The sequence below is a fragment of the Podarcis muralis genome, chromosome 5 (genome assembly GCF_964188315.1).
Source record: "Podarcis muralis chromosome 5, rPodMur119.hap1.1, whole genome shotgun sequence".
Taxonomy (NCBI): Eukaryota; Metazoa; Chordata; class Lepidosauria; order Squamata; family Lacertidae; genus Podarcis; species Podarcis muralis.
In genome coordinates this window covers 72455023-72475600 of record NC_135659.1, presented here as the reverse complement: position 1 = coordinate 72475600, position 20578 = coordinate 72455023, and the positions used below count along the sequence as shown (strand labels likewise).

The window sequence follows — 20578 nt, the reverse complement described above, 5'->3', positions numbered from 1 at the left end:
GCTTTAAAGAACTCGTATAATCCTGAGAACTTTCAGATCACTGATCTTTAAAAAGTTGTGCCAAGCTAAGGGTAAATGGCCATTGACACACAAATGCTATAGAGCTCAGAAGCAAAGATATCGTTTCAGTTTTTCTGGAAGCTGCCTTGTAACATAATGTTGTTAGCTGCTCACCAGTGAAAAACCATAAATTACATTTCAGACATGATTTAGCACTTTGGAAATATTTCCACAACGCAATAGCCAATCCACAGGCAAACGAGAAATAAATATATTTTCAGATGGCTGTGTTTTAATGCTGAAAACTAAGCTAAAAAAAAAAATTACATTTTATGTATATAGGGGTTGCATGAATTAGAGCAACTGCGAAATTTTGAGCCTTTCTTCCAAAATCCTGTGGCATCAGACATTGAGAATAGATCCAACAGAACACAACTCTTGCTTGCAACCTAACATTAGCACACACCAACACCACGACCAGGCCATCATAAGTACACGATGGCTGGCAAGAACAAAGCAAAGTTATGCAGGAAGCCAGCCAGATAAGAGTGCATTCCAATTCGCCCTTCCTCATAACCCTGAGAGAGAGAAAATGCCCAGCAGGAGCTGGGTGGGGGATCTCTCCACCTGGCTCTGCCATGAGGTGACAGCCTGGAGAATCCTGTTGTTTTCAGCAGAGATATATTATTTCCCCCAGTGAATTTCTAGCAACTGTTCAGTCAAAATCCATGTCAGAATCAGAATTTGCTCCAAAGAACAAGCAACCTATAAATGGTTCAGCAGCATAAATCTTCTAAGCTAGTTGGATGGAATCACCATCTCTTTGACCTGTTTGAAAAGGGTATATTTCCAAGGAGCCCAGGACTCAAGAAGACCGTGACTACTTGCCCGCTGTCTCAGACAAGCCTCGCTGAAGATTGAAAGACTGGGTTTTGTCAGGTTCTAAGTGTTATGTAAAACAGGCCCAGGTATTGTCTTTTACATTTCCCTTGTGGCCTGTGCAACAGTCCACTTGTAAAAAGGGGGTCTGTTGAATGAATGCATGTACAGTGTACAAAGATCTTTTTTGCTCAGGACAAATTTGCTGTTCAACACATGGCCAAACTCTCACACAATAAATTAACTGTTTGGCAGCCGCTGAGCTATTTGCTGGAGCCAAACCAATTAGGCCTTTAATGTGATCCCAATTTCCTTTTTCTGAGAATAAGGGGAAAGGAGGGGAAGAGGAAAGGAGGGGAGGAGGGTGCATAAGTAGGTAAATCCCCTCTTGCTTTATAAATCCTTGCCAATCATTCCAGATAAACCTGTCACCCACAGCTCTCAGATCTACATTCACACTCCTAAGCTCACAAAGAGGGCATGGGGCTGATCACACATGGCGTTCAGCATGTCCGTCTACCAACATGTGTTTTCCATAGCTTCAAAATTCAATCATTTAAAAAATATTTACTGAGCTTTGTCTTTAATCAAAAAAACATGGCCAGAGATAAAACAAGCTTAGCACAAGTTACTGTTTCGGTTTTTGGAATGCCAGAAAAGCCAGTGATGTCACCAGATAAAGCTCAGTTCTGCACCCTGGAGAGTATTATGGTCTGCTCTAGGATTAAAAGAGGTGAGGCAAGACCCTTTAGGCCCCAAAGCCCAGAAACACACATGGAAATGGCTTAAGAGACAAGAGGGGGGATGAAATGGGTACCATTACCTTTCCAAGTGTGACAGAAAAGGAAGGAAGAAAGGGGAGAATAATTATCTCTCACGCTTCCTTTGGCAAACCTAGCACAGCTTCCATGGGGTTTGTGAAAAGTCTGCCAGCCAGGAGCTAGTCTACAGCCTTGATGAGGTTCAATAAAGTGTGGAATTTGCTACCACAAGATACAGTGATAGCTGCCAACTTGGACAGTTTTCAAAAGGAATTAGCTTTATCCTCCATGAATTTGTCTATCAATAGCCACTTGTCATTTGTGGCTATATATTACCTCCAATATCAGGGGTGTGAGACATTACATCTCAGCATACCAGTTGCTGGGAGATGAAACTGGGAGAAGATGATTAAGCTCGTGTTCTGCTTGCTCCAAAAGGCTTAGTCCAGGGCAGCAGGATCACCAGGGAGGATCAAAGCGGCCATCACCTCCTCCCTGGGAGCCTATTCATTCAGGTTTGCAATAAGCCATAGTTTTGCTTAGCACGGCATGTGAACCAAGTCAGTGTTTCCTGTGAAGTGTATCGAGCTCCTGTGATCCGCAGGGCAATGAAGGAGGAGTCCACCTCCTCCTAAGGGACCATAAAGAGAAACGGATTAAGCAAGGAGCAGAAGAACACACTGATGATATCGAGTGAACATATATTGTCCAATAAAGCCCAACATTAAGACGGCTCTGCTGAGATTGTATCTTGGCATTTAGAGTGCCAGGAGGATTTCTCCACTGTATTTCAGATGAAACATTTAGGCTCAGTAAAGCATGCTAAACATTTACTCAAGCTAGCTACTTCTTAAAGGATCAGCGGAGAAATGGAAAATACTAACATTTTAATCTGCCAGTTAGATTTCAGATCCAACACCCAGTAAGATAATATTATGATGGCAGTAGGTGGAGTGCCAAGACCCAAAGTCAGAGCAACTGTTCATCATCATGGATGCTTTAGTTGAGATTCCTGCATTGCAGGGGGTTGGACTAGATCAGTGTTTCCCAACCGGTGTTCCGCGGCACACTAGCGTGCCGCGAGATGTTGCCTGGTGTGCCGCGAGCGAGTCCAAAAAAGGTTGGGAAACACTGGTTTCTCTTTCAAAAAGGAAACGTGGGTTGAAGCGGCGACGCCGCCTCCCACTCACTTTCCTGCTCTGGCTTCCCTAACAGTTTTCCGAGTTGCGTCACTGGATCCAGCCCCCTTTTCCACATGTGACACGGGGCTGGAGGGAGGGAAAGAGGGCTTTACGTCGCGCACAAAGGCAGCCTCCTAGAAGCGCTCTGGGCCGGCGCCGTTTCGCCGAAGGACCCCCACCCTCAGCTCCTTCAGAAAGGAAGCCCCGCCCCTCGGCTCCCTACGCCACCAGGCAGCTCAGCTGACTGACGAGGACGTTCTGCAGCGGCGGCCGCCGCACAACCACCGCAGTTGCTGGCAGCGTCCGCAGCGCAATAAGTAACAGCGCCTGGTGCTGCCAACTCTTTCTCTCTCTCTCCCGCCCCGCCCCCAAGCTCTCGCGCGCCCCGCGTCAACATCGCCGCGCACAGCTTCCCGAGCTCGAGGCCAGCCGCTGCACGCACGCGCCGGCTCGTCATCGGCTCCGGTTGTTGCCTTTCTCCGCCGAGGTCGGTGGACCCCGAGCCTAGGCTTCCTTCCCGCACCCCGCTTTCCGAAGACCGCACACCAGTTGGGCCAGTACATATTCCCCTCCCGTGACTGGAGCGGAATAGCCCTTTCTCTTCTTCCCCAACCCTTGTCGTTGGAGGAGTCCCTCAGTCCCTCGCTTTGCTGCCTCCTCCCCCCCCCACCCCCAAAGCTTGGAGGTTCCCCGGCAAGGGGGAGGGGAAAAAATTGAAAGTTACACTTTTGTGCGTCCCTCCCGGCGTGACGCTGCGCGCTGACGTCACGGGGCTGTAATGGTGGTGTGCCTCGAGATTTTTTTCATCAAACAAGTGTGCCTTTGCCCAAAAAAGGTTGGGAAACACTGGACTAGATTATTCACTTGCTCCTTTCTGTACCTCCCTGAATCAACTTTTAGTAGGAAGCCTGGGCAAATAATCTCCCACCACCACCTTGCGTCTGCTATTATTTTATACTGCTTGAAATCTATTAAGTATTTTAGAAGTACTGTAAAACCCAAACCTGCCCAATGCAGTTTGCAATTTCCAAGGAGAATACTGGCAACCGACCAGGGTTATTGCAATGAACAAGAAATTGTTACCAGAGACAGGGCAGTATACAAATTAAATAAAAAGAAATGCTACATATTTCAAGACAGTTTGCCAGAAGTAGCAGGGGGGAGGTTATTACAAAAGTACTAAAAAAACTAAAATAGTGGAAATGTTTTTAAATGCTCACATGAATAATAAAAAGTGGGTACCCAACACCTAAAAGATAGCAATGTTGTTCTGCGCATACTTAATTCCACGGAGGACACACCACTACCAAAAGAGCCCCTTTTTATGCAAGCCTCATCTCCAGCAGAGATGTTTATATAGAGAAAGGCCCATCTGTACTATACATTTAAAGCAGTATTCATATCACTTAAAACAGTCATGTCTTCCCCTCCCCCAAGAATCCTGGGAACTGTAGTTTATTAAGGGTGTTGAGAGGTGGTAGGCAACTCTTATTTCCTTTACAGAGCTACAATTCCCAGAGTGGTTTATCAATCAATCAATCCCTCTTCTCAGGGAGCTCTGGAAACTTCAGTTCTGCGAGGGGAAGAGGGGTCTCTTAACAACTCTCAGCACCCTTAACAAACTGCACAGTTCCCATGATACTTTCGGGGAAGCCAGAACTGCTGAAATTAGTATGATCCTGCTCTAAATGTATAGTACAGATGGGGCCAAAGTTTTTGGTAACAACCTTAGTATGCAGGCAGGTTGGTATGGAAGGAATTGCTCCTTCAAGTACAGTGGTACCTCAGGTTACATACACTTCAGGTTACAGACTCCGCTAACCCAGAAATATTACCTCGAGTTAAGAACTTAATTCGTTCCAGAGGTCCGTTCTTAACCTGAAACTGTTCTTAACCTGAAGCACCACTTTAGCTAATGGGGCCTCCCGCTGCTGCAGCACCGCCAGAGCACGATTTCTGTTCTCATCCTGAAGCAAAGTTCTTAACCCGAGGTACTATTTCTGGGTTACAGAGTCTGTAACCTGAAGTGTACCACTGTACTACGGTCCCAAGCCATTTCGGCCGTTATAGTTAAGCACCAGGCTTTGAACTGGGACCAGGAACAAATGGGCAGTCAGTGAAATTATTTGAAAACAGGCAAGATGTGAGCCAAGCATGTTGTGCCAGTCAAAACTTGGGTGGCTGCATTCTGCACTAACTGAAGCTTCCAACCCATTTTGAGAGGCAGCCTTATATATAACACATTGCAATAACCCAGATGGACATAGCTGTCAACTTTTCCCTTTTCTTGTGAGGAATCCTATTCTGAATAAGGGAATTTCCCTTAAAAAAAGGAAAACATTGCCAGCTATGCAGATGGGATGTTACAAGAGGATGACTAACTTGTGGCCAGATCTTCTGTGTCCAGGAGTGGTCATAGCTGGGGAACCATAGCTAGATCAGGGAGTCCTGTTCCTTCAAGAAGAAGAATATTCCTGGATCTAAAGAATATTAATCTAGTACAGATTGCTGCTCTTTTCTACAGAAGACAAGACCTTTGTACAAAATTGATATTTTGGCTCTTTGAACCTGTAAGCCAGGTTTAATCATCCTCTTTTCCCCACCTTATCAATACCAACAAAACGTTAAAGTCAATAGGATTATCTTAGCGCAGAACCAATATCAGCAGGTCAAGCAGCTGAACTGCATGAACTCAATGTATTGACTCTATTAGATCTTAAAAGTTGAAGTAACATCCCTACTTATAATGTACACTCACTGCATTTCTGGAGTTAGAATTATAACTTCGGCCAAACCTTATATATACTTAAAAGGAGATTGCACTGACCAAAATGATCACAGTTTGGAATAAAGATCCTTCCAGAAAAAGTTACATTTTTTGGTTTAGAAAAATGGCTACCAAGAGGTAAGCAACATTTAGCCTAAGTGTTATATGGAAAGCTCTTTGTTACTCATAGGAGTTAAACCTTCTGTTATAAAGAGTTGACAGCCTTCACAGTTTTTGGAGTGCGGATTAAAAGAACAAGACAGCCGAAAAGCAGAAGAAATCAAATGGATTTTCTTATAAATAATTCAACAATATGGGTTCTATCCAACTAAGGTTTACTCAGAGTAGACCCACTGAAATTCAGGGGATTTTCGCAATTAGCATCACAGTTTCCCAACCCTGGAGATGGTCATCACCCCCCTCCCCATTCCATCCCACCCAAGAAAGGTATAATCCTGAACTCAGCATGCCACTTAAGGAACTTGCAACACCTTTTTAAAAAGTTATTGTGCTTAAGTAGCCAATCTCCTTCAATAAAGAACACAGTTAGATCCTAATGATGGCCCTGCATCTAAACCACAAATTGTTATTCAAGGGATAGACAGGTTTGTTGAGATTCCTGCATTGTAGGGGGTTGAGTCTGACCTAGATGACCCTTCCAACTCTTTAAGTCTATGATTCTGTTTCTACAATCAGCACAACCATCACAAAGTGAGACACATTTCAACTTCCTCTATATTCCTCTGAATATTTTACAAAGGACAGGGTTCTGAGCCCAGAGGCATTATCTTTTCAAGTGCATAAGGATTCATTGTAATCAAGAAGCAGATCTCCTAAGAGAATGTAATTTACTTTGTTCTTCCAAACTTACTCCCACATTCTTAAGGGAGGACAATACATTTCCATATCTCTTCCAAAATACAATGTAATAAGTCACCAGAAAAAGGCTCATAAATAAGCCAGTCTGATGAGGAGGATAGAATGTTGAGTTTCGATAGAGGAAACCGAATTTCCAATTCCCACACTGCTTTGAAGCCCATTAGATAGCTTTGGGTAAGTTTACTGTCTCTTAGCTTAACCTACCTCCCAACTTCTGTTCAGTTCAGGGTTCAGTGTGGCATAATCGTTAGAGTACTGGACTTTGACCTGGGAGACCTTGGGCCAGTCACAGTCTCTTAGCCTAACCTACCTCACAGGGTTGTTGTGAGGATGATATGGGGAGGAGAAGAATCATGTATACCACCTTGAGATCCTTGGAAGATAAAGATGGTATATAAATGTAAATAAATAAATAACACATTGCTTCCTTTTCCTCAGCAGGAAAACACAACGCAAAAAAGATGTCCTTTGCTGCATTACAGTCCAGTAAGATTCACTGGTTTTTCTTCTTCCCATTCCTCAAAGCAGCACAGCCCATTTGAAGAGGAGGAGGAAGGGGCAGGAAGAAAGACAGTGCACAGATACAATGTCAGTACCTTACTGATCAAGGGATGCGGGTGGAGCTGTGGTCTAAACCAGAGCCTAGGGCTTGCCGATCGGAAGGCTGGCGGTTCAGATCCCCGCAACGGGGTGAGCTCCTGCTGTTCAGTCCCAGCTCCTGCCCACCTAGCAGTTCAAAAGCATGTCAAAGTGCAAGTAGATAAATAGGTACCACTCCGGCGGGAAGGTAAACGGCATTTCCGTGCGCTGCTCTGGTTCGCCAGAAGTGGCTCAGTCATGCTGGCCACATGACCCGGAAGCTGTCTGCGGACAAACGCTGGCTCCCTTGGCCAATAAAGCGAGATGAGCACCGCAACCCCAGAGTCGTCTGCAACTTGACCTAACGGTCAGAGGTACCTTTACCTTACTGATCATGGTTAGCAAAACTGTTATCCCAAAAGATGCTCCTAGCCACAGAGGCCACTTCAACCTCCAGTAATACTGCTCGATCTAGGAGTACTCCCAAACTATGCACCTGCCACTTCAGAGGCAGTGCAACCTCATGTAGAACAGCCTATGTCAGTGGTTTTCAACCAGTGTGCCTCTGCCCCTCTTTCCTTCCCTCCCTCCTCTGATGCCCTCTCGCATCTCTGCCTCCCAAAGGCTTGCACAGCTGTTTGTTGCACCCCAGGCGAATGGTGCTTCATGGGCTGGCCAGGGGTGCTTCCCAGGCCCCTGTGGGGCAGTGTCAGGAGGCAACTCTCTTTGGGGCAGGGGGGCAGCTCAGAGACAGGGGCGACAGCTGCAGCTGCTCAGAGGACTCCCAAGCAGAGGGGAGGCTGAGGGAAGGGAGGGTGTCCGAAAAAGGGTGAGAGGTTGCCAGCTCTGCAGGCAAGGGGTGACATAATTGGGCTCCTGAGTCCCACAGGGGTGCCGCAGAAAGAATGTAGTTGGTCAAGGGAGCCAAAAAGGTTGAAAAACCTCTGGCCAGGTTTATGAAGCCCTCAACCACAGGACCATTGACTTGTCATTGGTTTATTGGCCCTTATCCAGCCTACCAATGTGTCCAAGCAGTAATCCGGGATGTGCCCAGCCTCACCCAACGCAGATGACACAGAGAAATAGAGCTCCACACTGGCAACAACTGAGGGGGTTGCAGCATTTTTAAACATTATTATAATCATCACCACCACCAACATCTTAGAACCATTTGCAAATACACTTTTTTAATATGTTGGTTAAGAAACTAGGCTATGGTCCTTGCAGAAGATATTTCTGGGGTTATCGAAGAAGACTTGGAGCCATCTGCTAGTCAACAGGAAGGGCTGGATCAAACCCACAGTTTAAGTTCACTATCTTGTTTCCAACAGAAACAAAACACCAGAGAATAGCCAGACCTCTATGCCACAGAGAAACTGGCGCATAATCAGACCTCTGAGAGCCTCAAGCCACTCACTTATGAAAGGGGAGAAAACCGTTTTTTAACAAGAAATAAAACTGTTAGAATTCACGTGGAAAGCACACAAATATAGAAAATGCAGCCGTGGTGCAAAAAGCGTGACAAGAGGGTTACAGAGTAACATCAAATGTATTTGTGCACACCTTAAGTGAAATGAATTCACTAGGATGATAATAGAAACACCCACAAACCTGAAAAGAAAATTTGCTGATAAAAAGAGATGGTTGGATCTCTCACACTTCGTATTTTACTACCATTCTCTGAATTCTCTTTGCACACATTTCTCCTGCATAGCATGGGGGTGGGGGGGGGGCTATTTTAAAACATATGGATCAGAATACTGGACAAAGAAAAACACTATGGTGAAGCAAGCCACAACAGAAATGGGAATGTTTTTGTGGATGTTGGGACAGAACAGGCAAGGTAGTGAGAAACAGATGTGACTTGACTGAACTGAAAATGCATTGCAGAAAGCAGTGCTTAGGAATGTGTCTAAGAAGTTCCAGAGGGGTAGCTGTGTTAAGTCTACTGTAGCAAAAACAAAGAGTATAGCAGTACCCTTAAAGGCAAACAGATTTACTGTGGCATAAACTTGCATGGACTAGAGCTCATTCCTCAGATGTGTGAAGTGTTACCATCAACTGTCAGATAGTGTGTGTGCATGAGGGTTTATGACAATTTTATGCAACTTTAAATGTATACAAGAGGAGTGCGTGGAGAACTGGGGTCGATGTACTGGCAAATCTCTGGGCAATTTACAGTAGACAGGCAAGGATTTCTGACTCCAATGGTCTAACAAAAACTAACAAACTAAAACTTTAAAAAAACTATTTAAAAAATTGCTGAAAGAGATAACACTTGGGGAAAACCAGGAGTGAATTCACAGGCTGAGCTTGTGTTCAGAGTCACCCTATTCCTTCATTCTTAAGAGCATGTTTGCCTGCCCAAACCACTATTTTGCACCTGGTCTACCTGGTGGATCTTACAGTTCTGCTAAAAAAAAAAAAAGCCAAAGTAGATCCTGAAAGTCTAGCATGGACTCTAACCCTGGCATACAAGATATGAACAGCTACTATTTCAATGTCATAACAGGTGATCATCCTAGATTTGTTATGCTTATTAGCACCTGTAATGGGAGAAATAAAAGCACTCATTTGACTTGAGACCTAAGCAAACAGCTTCATGTTTACTGAGAAATTCTAGTTCAGCAATTTCCTGCAGGGGACAAAGATAAAGGATCAAGAGGAAGGCCCAAAACATATTGATGCATAGCCCCCAATTCTACACATGGGCCTTAAAACATTGAACAACATGCATGTTCCTTTCAAACCAAGGAGTATTCTTCCTACCTGCCTGTTCTCCACAACTGCTCATTCACTGACCTTCTTCGGTTCCTCAGTAGTGCAAACTCACACATACTCACTCATATACACAGAGAGCCACTAAAAAATATTTAATGTAACCATATACATCAGCAATGGGGAAGCTGTAGCCCAACATCACCTGAAGGGACACAACCATGGGCGTAGCCAGGATTTTTGTTGGAGGGGGCAAAACAGATGTGAATTGGTCAGTTACGTATTTCTACTGTTTTACTTTATCTAGGGGGTCATCTGCACCCCTGACATCCCATAGACACAACTCCCATCATCCCTGACCATTGGTCAAGCTCCCATCATCCCTGACATTCAAACTTTAAAAATCAGAGCCTTGGCCTAACCCATAACATGAGATAGTGAGGTTTATAGTGTAAATTGCACTGTAAGCAGAACACATTTCTTGTGTGTGTCCCACAGCCAACATCTAACACTTTACTTTTTTCTAATGACTTCTATCGCAAAGCCATTCTACAGCCTATATTAAGACAGGCAGTACAGTGATGAATATACTTTTTCTTTCCCCAAAGCACATATGCAATTTCTGTATACTAAGGATACATTTGTAAAAACATGCAGATTCTATCCACTTATGCGACCATGATTACTTTAGTTAACTACTTTGCATCGGCTGGGTCTGCACACATTGTTCCACTGAATACAGAGCTATTAGAACACCACTACAAGCCAGTTTTCTAATTCTGGGATGCACTCATAGTAAAAAAGAAAAATTCATCTTTTATTATGTATGCTATTTATCAAAACAAAGCAACAATCCTTTAAATTGCAGACAAAGTACTAAGGGGCAGCTTTACTAGTCTTTAAGAGTCAGGGGCGTGGGGAATGGTTAAGATTTCTCAAAAACATAACTTTTATTTTAACCTTACCACCACCCTTATTATGGAACGAACGGACACCACACACACACAAAGCTGCACAGAGAGAGAGGGAGATGGAAAGAAATTAAAGGTCTCCTCCAGAAGGCGCCACTTCTAAATCCCAATGAAACGATCAGTACCGTACATGAAATTAAGAAGAATAAGCGAAATGCGAATAAGAGAAGCATAAGAGGCCCCAGGTTAAATACAACGGGAGTGGTGGAGAAAAAAGCATTCCGAGACCTTGCAGGAGATAAGAAGCCCACGGAGTAAGAAATGGGGAGGAGGAGGAACCACAGATGGGAAGCCAAGAAGCCTCCTGGAAAAGCGTGATAAGGAAGGGGAAGGCGAGGAGGATCTGACTTGGGAAGGGGAGAAGAGTGTGCGAGGGGTAGAGGAAGCGCTTGCAAGAAGGGAGTTTGGGAGAAGGAGAAAGGGGAAAGACATAACGGAACTGTAATAGGAAAGCGCCCCATCCCTCGAAGTCCTCCTTCCCTTCCCGCCCGGGGCCCCGCGGGCAGCGCTCGCTCGCTCGAGCCGGAGGGGCCCGCCAACCCCCGGAATGGGGAAGAAGAGGCGCGCCTTACACTGGGAGGTTCCCGGGATGCCCACCATCGCGCAGCCGGAGCGGCTCCTTCCCTTTGTTCCGTGCTACTCGGGGCGACGAAGGCGGCGCGGCCACGACGGGAGCGCAGCCGGGGAGGCGGCGAGGGCGGCCAGCGCCGCGCTAGGCCCTTCCACTTCAGCCCCGCCCCCTGACGTGACGTCACGTGGCTCCTCCTCCCGCAGAACCGAAGGGGAGGAGGGCTGCCTTGGAGGAGGGAGGAGCGCGGGGGGGGGGGGCGGCCTGAGGCGGCGGGCCATGTGCGCTCCAGACGCCGCATCGGCACCACCCTTCCCTTCTTTAGGGGAGTTTTCACTGGGGTTTACCCTCAAGTAATAGCCGGAGTTTTGCAGCGCCATCCGAGGCATGCTTACTCGCAAGTAAGCCCCACTTGTTGCACCGCTGGGTAGACGAATTCGGCTGCTGCTGCTGCTGTTGGCAATCGCTAAGAAAAAGCGTCCCAAATAAAACCGACCACTTCATCATCTGAGGCCCTTCTTCTTGTGCCCGTTCCATGAGAGGTCCAGAGGGTGGCAACATGAGAAGGGGGTCTTTTCTGCGGTGGCTCACCGCTTGTGGAAGGCTCTCCCCAGGAAGGCTCACCTAGCCCCTTCCTTGCATATATTTAGGCGCTAGGCAAAAGCATTCCTCTTCTCCCAGGCCTTTGGCTAATTAAACAATCCATGGCCTATTAAACTGTAGGGAGAATGTTGTTTTGTTTGTTCCTATGGTATGTACGGTGGATGCTCGGGTTGTGAACATGATCCGTGCAGGATGCATGTTCGCAACCTGCAGCATTTGCACCCCGCAGCGGCACATCTGGGCATGTGCGGGTTGCAATTCGGCGCTTGAGAGCCAGTGTGGTGCAGTGATTAGGAGTGATAGACTCGTAATCTGGGGAGCCGGGTTTGCGTCTCTGCTCCTCCACATGCAGCTGCTGGGTGACCTTGGGCTAGTCACACTTCTCTGAAGTCTCTCAGCCCCACTCACCTCACAGAGTGTTTGTTGAGGGGGAGGAAGGGAAAGGAGAATGTTAACCGCTTTGAGACTCCTTCGGGTAGTGATAAAGCGGGATATCAAATCCAAACTCCTCTTCTTCTGTGCATGCGCGACCGCCGAAACCCGGAAGTAACCCATTCCGGTACTTCCAGGTTTCGGCAGTCCATATCCCCCAAAAAACGCAACCTGAAGCATCTGTAACCTGAGGTATGACTGTATTTTTGTTTTTTTACATTGTAAAACACCCTGTGATCCTCAGATGAAAATAATAATTGATAAATAACATTAATGTGTGGTGGGTAGCAGCCCTGTTAGTCCAGGTAAAATTACCAAGAGCCTTGTATGGCACCTTAAAGACCTAACTTTTTCTTATGGCATAAGCCCACTTTTCTGTGTATGTACAGAAGAATGTAAGAAGAGCCTCCTGGATCAAGCCAGGGACACATGTAGTCTAGCATCCTGTTATCACAAGAGGCCAACCAGATGCTGGTGGGAAACCATCACCTCAGGAAAGACTCGACCAGAAGAGCACTCTTACCCTCCTGAATTTTTCAGCAACCTGGTATTCAGAAGCACTGACTGCAGCCTCCCAACTGTGGAGGCAGAACATATCATGGCTACTAGCCAAGTTCCAGCAATGTACTTTCTTTTATCTGTCTTGATTCTTCCAGCATTCATGCACACAAGGTTGTAAGGAGGGGGATTGTAAGCAACTGGGGTCAGAGGAAAATGAAATGCAGGAAGGACTGACAATTCAATTAGAGCCAGAATGTATTGAAAATAAGCACAGAAGCAGTGTTAAGTGATAAAATAAAAATGGCAGTGCTGAGTTAGTTAACATCTTTACAGGGGAAGGAAACCATTTGTCTGTTCAGACCGCTATATCTTTATACAAAGAGTTACATGACACAAAAGGAAAAATGATTGGGAAGGAGGAAGAAGTGAAACTCAAGCGCTTTGTTAAACTGTGGAACTTCCTACCACAATATGTAGTGGTAGACACCAGCTTTGACAACTTGAAAGGAGAATTAGAAAGATAAGGCTATCCACACCTACTAGTCATAATGAATATATATTGCCGCCAGTATCAGAGGCCATATGCTGCTGAACACCAGCTGCTGGGGCAGAGGGTAAACGGCAGGAGAGGGCTAATTCACTCACGTCCTGCTTGGGGCTTCCCCTAAGCAGCCCATTGGCCACTGTAGTGAAGCCGAGGACAGAATGGTGGTTTACATGGGTATATGGTCTGTTCCAGCAGAACACTTATTAGGTTCAATGTATTTAAATGTGCAGTCTTAACCAGGGGCAGATTTAGGTTTGATGAGGCCCTAAGCTACTGAAGGTAATGGAGCCCTTTATATGTCCAGCTGTCCTTTGTCAACAACATATTGTTGCTATTTTTTGTGTTGAATTTATGCTATATGGTAATTTATGGACCTAGTAGGTATCTAAAGCCATTTGCACATAACAAAATAGGTATTTTATCAACGTAATTGTTGAACTGAAATACAATTAAGAAGTATATTTGGGGGAAGGCCAAGAGAGTGGAGCCCTAAGCTATAGCTTGTTTAGCTTATATGTAAATCCGGCACTGGTCATAACCATTAACTCCTTTTTTTGTTATTCCTGTCTTTTCCCCCCTCCAAGCCTGCCACAAGAGTAACATTTAACTCCTTAAGGCAAACAGCTGGCATCCTTGCAGTCCAACCTTATCTTGCTTACCTGGAAGCAATTGCGCATAGGATTACAGTCTTGTAGCACAATTGTTTGCCTGTTTGCTCAGAAATGTTTGTTCTGAAAGGAGCTCCCCAAAACTGAGTGAATGGGTGGTAAAATGGCAAATGCAATTCCGTGTAAACAAATGTAAAGTGATGAATGTTGGGGGGGGGGGGCGGATTTCACATATATACTTGTGGGATCTGAACCAGCAGTGACTGACCAGGAACAATGTCACAGCATTGTAGTGGCCAGCTCAGTGAAGATGTCTACCCAATGTGCAGTAGGTTTTGGACTTGTTCCACTGCCCTCAGAAGCTTTGGGGTGGGGCCTGACCCAGGAGAGGGCATCCTCTGTGGCAATTGTTTTTAACATTGAGTTTAACTTGTTGTAACCTCCCCTGGGATCTTAGAGCGCAGGGAGGGGAATTAATAATTATTAGTAATAACAACAACAAGCTATATTCCCCAGATTCTCCATGACTATTAAAGGAGTAAATAGTGCTTTAAACAGATGGTGTGGCTGTGACCTTTAACAATCCCTGTGTTTTTTCCACTATCAGAAAGCTTGGCCACACCTTTCTCCCCTTCCCTTCTAACCAGGTGAATGGGGTCAAGGTGTCGGCCTCCTCTCTTTCAACTGCCTTAGCTCCCAGTAGAGACATATCAATTGAATATGATGTGCTGTTAACTCTCTTTTGTCAAGTCCTAGATTCTGGCCAAGTGTCTTCTTAGGCAAGCCACACCTGATAGCCCTGCTCTCAGAAATATACCGGTAATAGCACACTAGTTTTCTACTAGTACAAACACGGAATTTAAAATAAATAAATAAACTCACTTAAAAGTATACTCTGTGCTTCATAGGAATAAAAGAGTACTATGGGGGGGGGGGGGAGATTTGGCCAATTGCTGGAAGTAAAAGTAACATTATATTCACCATCTGTTATATTGCATTTTGCAGAAAGAAAGTGTCATATCAGTATGAGATTGTAAGCAAGGTATACATGTTTAAACAAATAATAATAGGACAGAGCTAAACATTTTCTGCTGGCTATTAAACTGATATTTTGCTGTATTAAATTGTGCTGCTTTGCTTGATTATGAAACCATGTTTGCCTGTTTAAACAAGTAAATGCTGGCCCACAAAAAGGTGAGCTTGAGGGATGTTTTTATTTTCATTACCATATTTTATATAAAAATATAGTTTTATAGTGTTTTTAAAATAAATAAACACATAAAGGGATAGCGTCAATGAATTGAATTAGGGTCAGTGAAGACCAGCCTGTAATTTGCATATTTCTTCTGGACACTATTGATAGCATTAGAAACACAGATGTAATATTAATGCAGGGGGTGGCTTCTAAATGGGACTTAATTTGTTGCAAAATATTCCCCCCAAAATCCCTTGCATGAGGAGTGGAGTACCAATCCCAAAGCAAACTCCCATCTAGAAGCACTGACCTTTTTATTTAGCCCGATCCATAATTATATTTAGGGACGCGGGTGGCGCTGTGGGTAAAAGCCTCAGCGCCTAGGGCTTGCCGATCGAAAGGTCGGCGGTTCGAATCCCCGCGGCGGGGTGCGCTCCCGTTGCTCGGTCCCAGCGCCTGCCAACCTAGCAGTTCGAAAGCACCCCCAGGTGCAAGTAGATAAATAGGGACCGCTTACTGGCGGGAAGGTAAACGGCATTTCCGTGTGCTGCGCTGGCTCGCCAGATGCAGCTTTGTCACGCTGGCCACGTGACCAGGAAGTGTTTCCGGACAGCGCTGGCCCTCGGCCTCTTGAGTGAGATGGGCGCACAACCCTAGAGTCTGTCAAGACTGGCCCGTACGGGCAGGGGTACCTTTACCTTTACTATAATTATATTTAGTTCTGGCCAGCTATTCAAGCATAGTCTCTGATTGGGATTTATAATCAGAGAATTGGAAGGGACCCTGAGGATCACTTAGTCCAACCCACTGCAATGCAGGAATATGCAGCTGTCCCATATGGATATCAAACCTGCAACCTTGACACTATTGGCACCACACTCTAACCAGCTGAGATATCTCCCTCCGTTCAAAGTTTGTTTGAAATTATCATAACACAGTAACCAATCAACAGTAAATACTGGGCTGTTTTACAGTGCAATTCCTGTATGTGTCTACTCAAAATTAAGTCCTGGCATTACACCTGGGTAAGTGGGTATAGGATCGCAGCCTCGTTTTCTTTAAAAGAGTCATAAGCCTGTTTGTACCTGCAGCTGCTAAAACCATTTATTTCAGTGACTGTAACGCTGCATTGAACTGGACAGAAAGTAATGCTCTCCGCTGGGGATGAAATCCAATAATATATTAATGCAAATCATTTGTCATGGCAGTTGCATGTTTCAGGTAGAGGCACAGACTAAAGTGCAGTGAGTAAAACAGTTTTCATTAGGCTTGGTTAAAGAGTTGGGCACTGTGGTGTCTGAGAGCTGTGAACCAGGAAATGCGTGCTTCAAACATCACATGATGAACTTATAGGATGGCCTTGGGCAAGTCCTTATCTCTCAGCTGTCCTCTCCTATCTGGAGTATAGAGCTAATAATACTTAGCTATCTCTCGAGATTGTTGTCCTAAAGATTACTGAGATAATCTGCGTGAAAGGCTTCTGAAAATCTCAATTCCAGTAGACAAAAAAAGCACTATTCAGACATCAGCAGGCTCCAGGGCAAACTACATTTTGCAGAATTATGACAAATCTTCAGGGTGGAACCATCGGCGGGAGAGGGGACAGGCAGACCCCACGCTCAGTGAGCGGTGACAGACCTTGGAGTCCCAAATTTCAGCAGCGCCCTGTTGGACACCAAAATTGAGTGCCCTCTCCGCTTCTTGTGCGCCATTCTAAATCATAGTCGTGGCATCCCCTGCAGCACCCCAAAGGCTTGGTGCTCAGTGTAACCAAATCGATCATGCTCCCCTAAATCCGCCTCTGCGGTGAGCATGGAATGCTGAATCTTGCTGATTGTGTATCCTGCAAGAGAGTTCCACGAACAGAACCGCTCAACGCTGCAACTTTTTTGTTGCGTGTCTCATTTCAATGCCGTATTTGACTTTGATAGTCAAATTGAGAGCAGAGCATGTCTGAGGACATCCGCTTGAATGAAGGGTAGGCAACCTAAGGCCCGGGGGCCGGATGCGGCCCAATCGCCTTCTCAATCCGGTCTGGGAATCAATATGTTTTTACATGAGTAGAATGTGTCCTTTTATTTAAAATGCATCTCTGGGTTATTTGTGGGGCATAGGAATTTGTTCATTATTATTTTTCAAATTACAGTGGTACCTCAGGTTAAGTACTTAATTTGTTCCGGAGGTCCGTTCTTAACCTGAAACTGTTCTTAACCTGAAGCACTACTTTAGCTAATGGGGCCTCGCGCTGCCGGAGCACGATTTCTGTTCTCATCCTGAAGCAAAGTTCTTAACCCAGGTACTATTTCTGGGCTAGCGGAGTCCGTAACCTGAAGCGTATGTAACCTGAAGCGTATGTAACCCGAGGTACCACTGTACAGTCCGGCCCACCACGTGGTCTGAGGGACGGTGGACCGGCCCATGGCTGAGAAAGGTTGCTGACCCCTGACTTGGATGTTCTCTCTCTGGCTCACAAGCAATCGTGCTAGCTATAGGATGAGGGTACTTTTTTAAAAAAAACACCACCACCAAAATATCAGTAATAGTTCGAGTGACTGCTGTTTGCTAAAACAGTAATGGCACATCTGCAAGCCGCAGTACTTCACAACTACAGCCTTGGCTCTGGAAACTGCACACCTGGTTCATTATAGGGCTTGTGAAAATTCATAACTCATAATCTTAACAGGGAAGGTAAGTAGGCTAATCTTGGCAAAGATTGCTCTCCAGGGAGCGAAATGAGGCCAAGCGACCAAAGAGGAGGAGCCGATCTCTGTTGAGACTAATGTCCCTTAAGTATAGGGGTGAAAAGGTTCTGAGGGTTCCTGCCGAGAGTGGGAGACCCACAGTGGGGCTTCTTTTATTTCTGTAAGCGTGCATCTGTTCAGAATTACCCAGGAGGAGGGAAGGTAGATTGAGGATAAAAATAAAACTGAATAGAAACATTTCCAACTCTCTCTTTAAAAAACAAACCACAAAACCCCACAAAACCCTCTCACATGTGCTCTATATTATTAACTTTTTTTTTAACACTGACTGCAGCCAGAATATAACATTCAGCTTTTTCACAGCTTGGTTGGATGCATCTTACCCATATTCAGTTGGTCAATAATCTACATAATCAAAATAACAATGTGAAGCAAAGAGAACAGTCACTGTAGAGTAGACTCCAATATTTTCATGGTGATGTGGTATATTACTGTAACTTTCTTGCTCTCGTGGTTGAATGGAAGCATTTTTGACAATTGATTCTAAGCATTCTAAATATGTGTCTCTTTCTGAGGCATTATCTTACACAGGAAATATGCAGTCTAGAGTCTAGATCCTATACTGTACATGATCTCTATTCATGTGTTTTCCTGTCTGACCCACCTTCTGAATAACCCACTGAGATGCTTCTCCCTCAAGCTGTGCTACACTCTCTAAATGTTCTAAGTTCTGCACAAATGTCACTCAGCCAACATAAAGCATGTTACTTACGCACAATATCTTGATTTGCGTGATTTATTTCTGCCAAAGGAGCACTTATAAGAAGGCTTCAGTTGATGATCTGAGTGAGATTAGAATTCCTCCTGAATTCAAGGAGGATGAAGGTGGCTTCCAAGAGACTAGCTGAACAGAAGAAGCCCATATCTGTGATTAGCTTGTGTATAGGAAATGTACCCGGAAGACAAAAATGTATTGCGGAGTTAGTGATCTGACACAGTTACCCTTCCCGCCTCTGTTCCTTCCCCCTCCCTCACTCTTGTTAAGTTCTTTGATGGTGTGAGAACAGTCTTTAATGTCCTGAGAACCTTGGGAGAAGGTGAAGCCCCACACACAGCTGCCTTAATCAGTTGTTACCTTCTTTGATGTTAGACATTGTTTTGAGAAAGTGAGGCATTGGGAGGGGGTGGCTAATGGATGATCTGCACGTAGCCAGCCTGGCAAGCCACATAGGCTATCTATAAAATCGGATGGTTTGGGCAGAGTTTCTTTGAAGCTTGTGCATGGACTGATTGGCCGCAGGGCCGTGCAAACTGAGGCTACCTGGGGGAGTTGCTTCACCACTTTTTGAGGGCTTCCAAGTGGCAGATTGAAGAGCTTGCTTGGTATGTACCGTATTGGCCCGAATATAAGCCACACTTTCCCTCCCTAAATTTGGGCCGTGAAAAGTATAGCTTATATTTGTGACTTTACTGCATGACTCCCCCCCCCCCCAAGGAAGCAGTCCAGGAGTGCGGGGCAGTGGCGCCCCAGCCGCCTAAGGTAGGGGGAAGGGGGGGAGGCCACCAGCAAAGCAACGCACCCCCCCCAGCAGCCTGGGAGCAAGGGGCAGTGGCATGCAAGCTTCTGTAAGGAAGGGGAAGGTGGAAGGCTGCCGGCAAAGTGGCGTGGCTCCCCCCCAAAGGAGCCCGGAAGTGTGGGGCAATGGCACGCAGTCCGCCCAGTGCTCCCAAGCCTCCCCCGGTGCCAGCTTGGGAAGGAAGTACCGGAAAGTACAAAGTAGCCTTTAATTTTAAAGGTGTGGCTTATTTGCAGGTGCGTCTCATATTCGGGCCAATGCAGTATTAAAATATTTAATCTTCTCACTCACCTGTGTTTTGTATTGCTACTGAATCTCATTTTAAAAGAACCACCTTGCATTTGTCAAGACAGCTTGGAGCATGAAATTATGTCTTGAGATGATATAACAGGATCTCTGATACAGCTGACGACAAAGGTGCTGATTGGGCCCCAGCCCATGGGTGCTCAGCGGCAAGCATGCAATGTGACATCAAGGGGGAGTGGGGCCCCTTTTTTCCTGGGTGATAGTGAGCAGAGGCAAAGGCCAAGTTTAGGGTTTCAGCACTGAATGACTGAGACTGGGGGGATATCCTTGGAGTCGGTTAACAGTGAGAAACTGAAGGAGGGGCAGAACTTCATGGGACCTGGCGATTACAGGCTAGAACTAAGAGACACAGGAGATTGTGGGGGGTTTTTTTTGGTTTTTTTTGTTTTTTTGTTTTTTTTTTTTTTTTTTGCTGTCCTTTGAATCCAATGCTGCCCTTAAGGGGGAAGCCAGACCTGCATAGGATCTGAATGCTCTGCAATCCCTCCTTCTAGGTGCAGGTTGTATATATGTGCAAATAAAACCATAGATCATAAAGACACCACAGTCTCTGCTGTGCCTAATTTCTGAAGGAAACATGAACTCTGGATAAGCTCCTGCAACCCCTGGAATCTCACACCACTTGGAGATAGGGCGGCATGTATCAATATTCCAAGAGGCAGTATGCTTCTGAATACCAGTTGCTGGAAGCCACAGGAGGGAAGAGCAATGTTTTACCCAGGTCCTGCTCGTGGGCTTCCCTTTGGTGTCTGGTTGGCCACTGTAAGAACAAGACGCTGGATTTGATGGGCTACTAGCATGATC

At 45.5% G+C, this 20578-nt stretch overlaps 1 protein-coding gene across 6 annotated transcripts in view; it reads right to left on the bottom strand.

The window, feature by feature from the left end:
• Nucleotides 1–11480, bottom strand: part of CBFA2T2 (CBFA2/RUNX1 partner transcriptional co-repressor 2) — a 68721-nt gene extending 57241 nt beyond the window's left edge. For 4 of the 6 annotated variants that reach the window (XM_077929203.1, XM_077929204.1, XM_077929205.1 and 1 more), the window contains exon 1: nucleotides 11308–11474. In XM_077929203.1, coding sequence (XP_077785329.1) covers nucleotides 11308–11335 — 28 coding nt within the window. In that variant the 5' untranslated portion in view covers nucleotides 11336–11474. Of the gene's footprint in view, nucleotides 1–11307 lie in introns of all 6 variants that reach the window. The other 2 variants (XM_077929206.1, XM_028734876.2) reach the window with 2 other exon arrangements.
• Between the last annotated feature and the right edge of the window lie 9098 nt (nucleotides 11481–20578).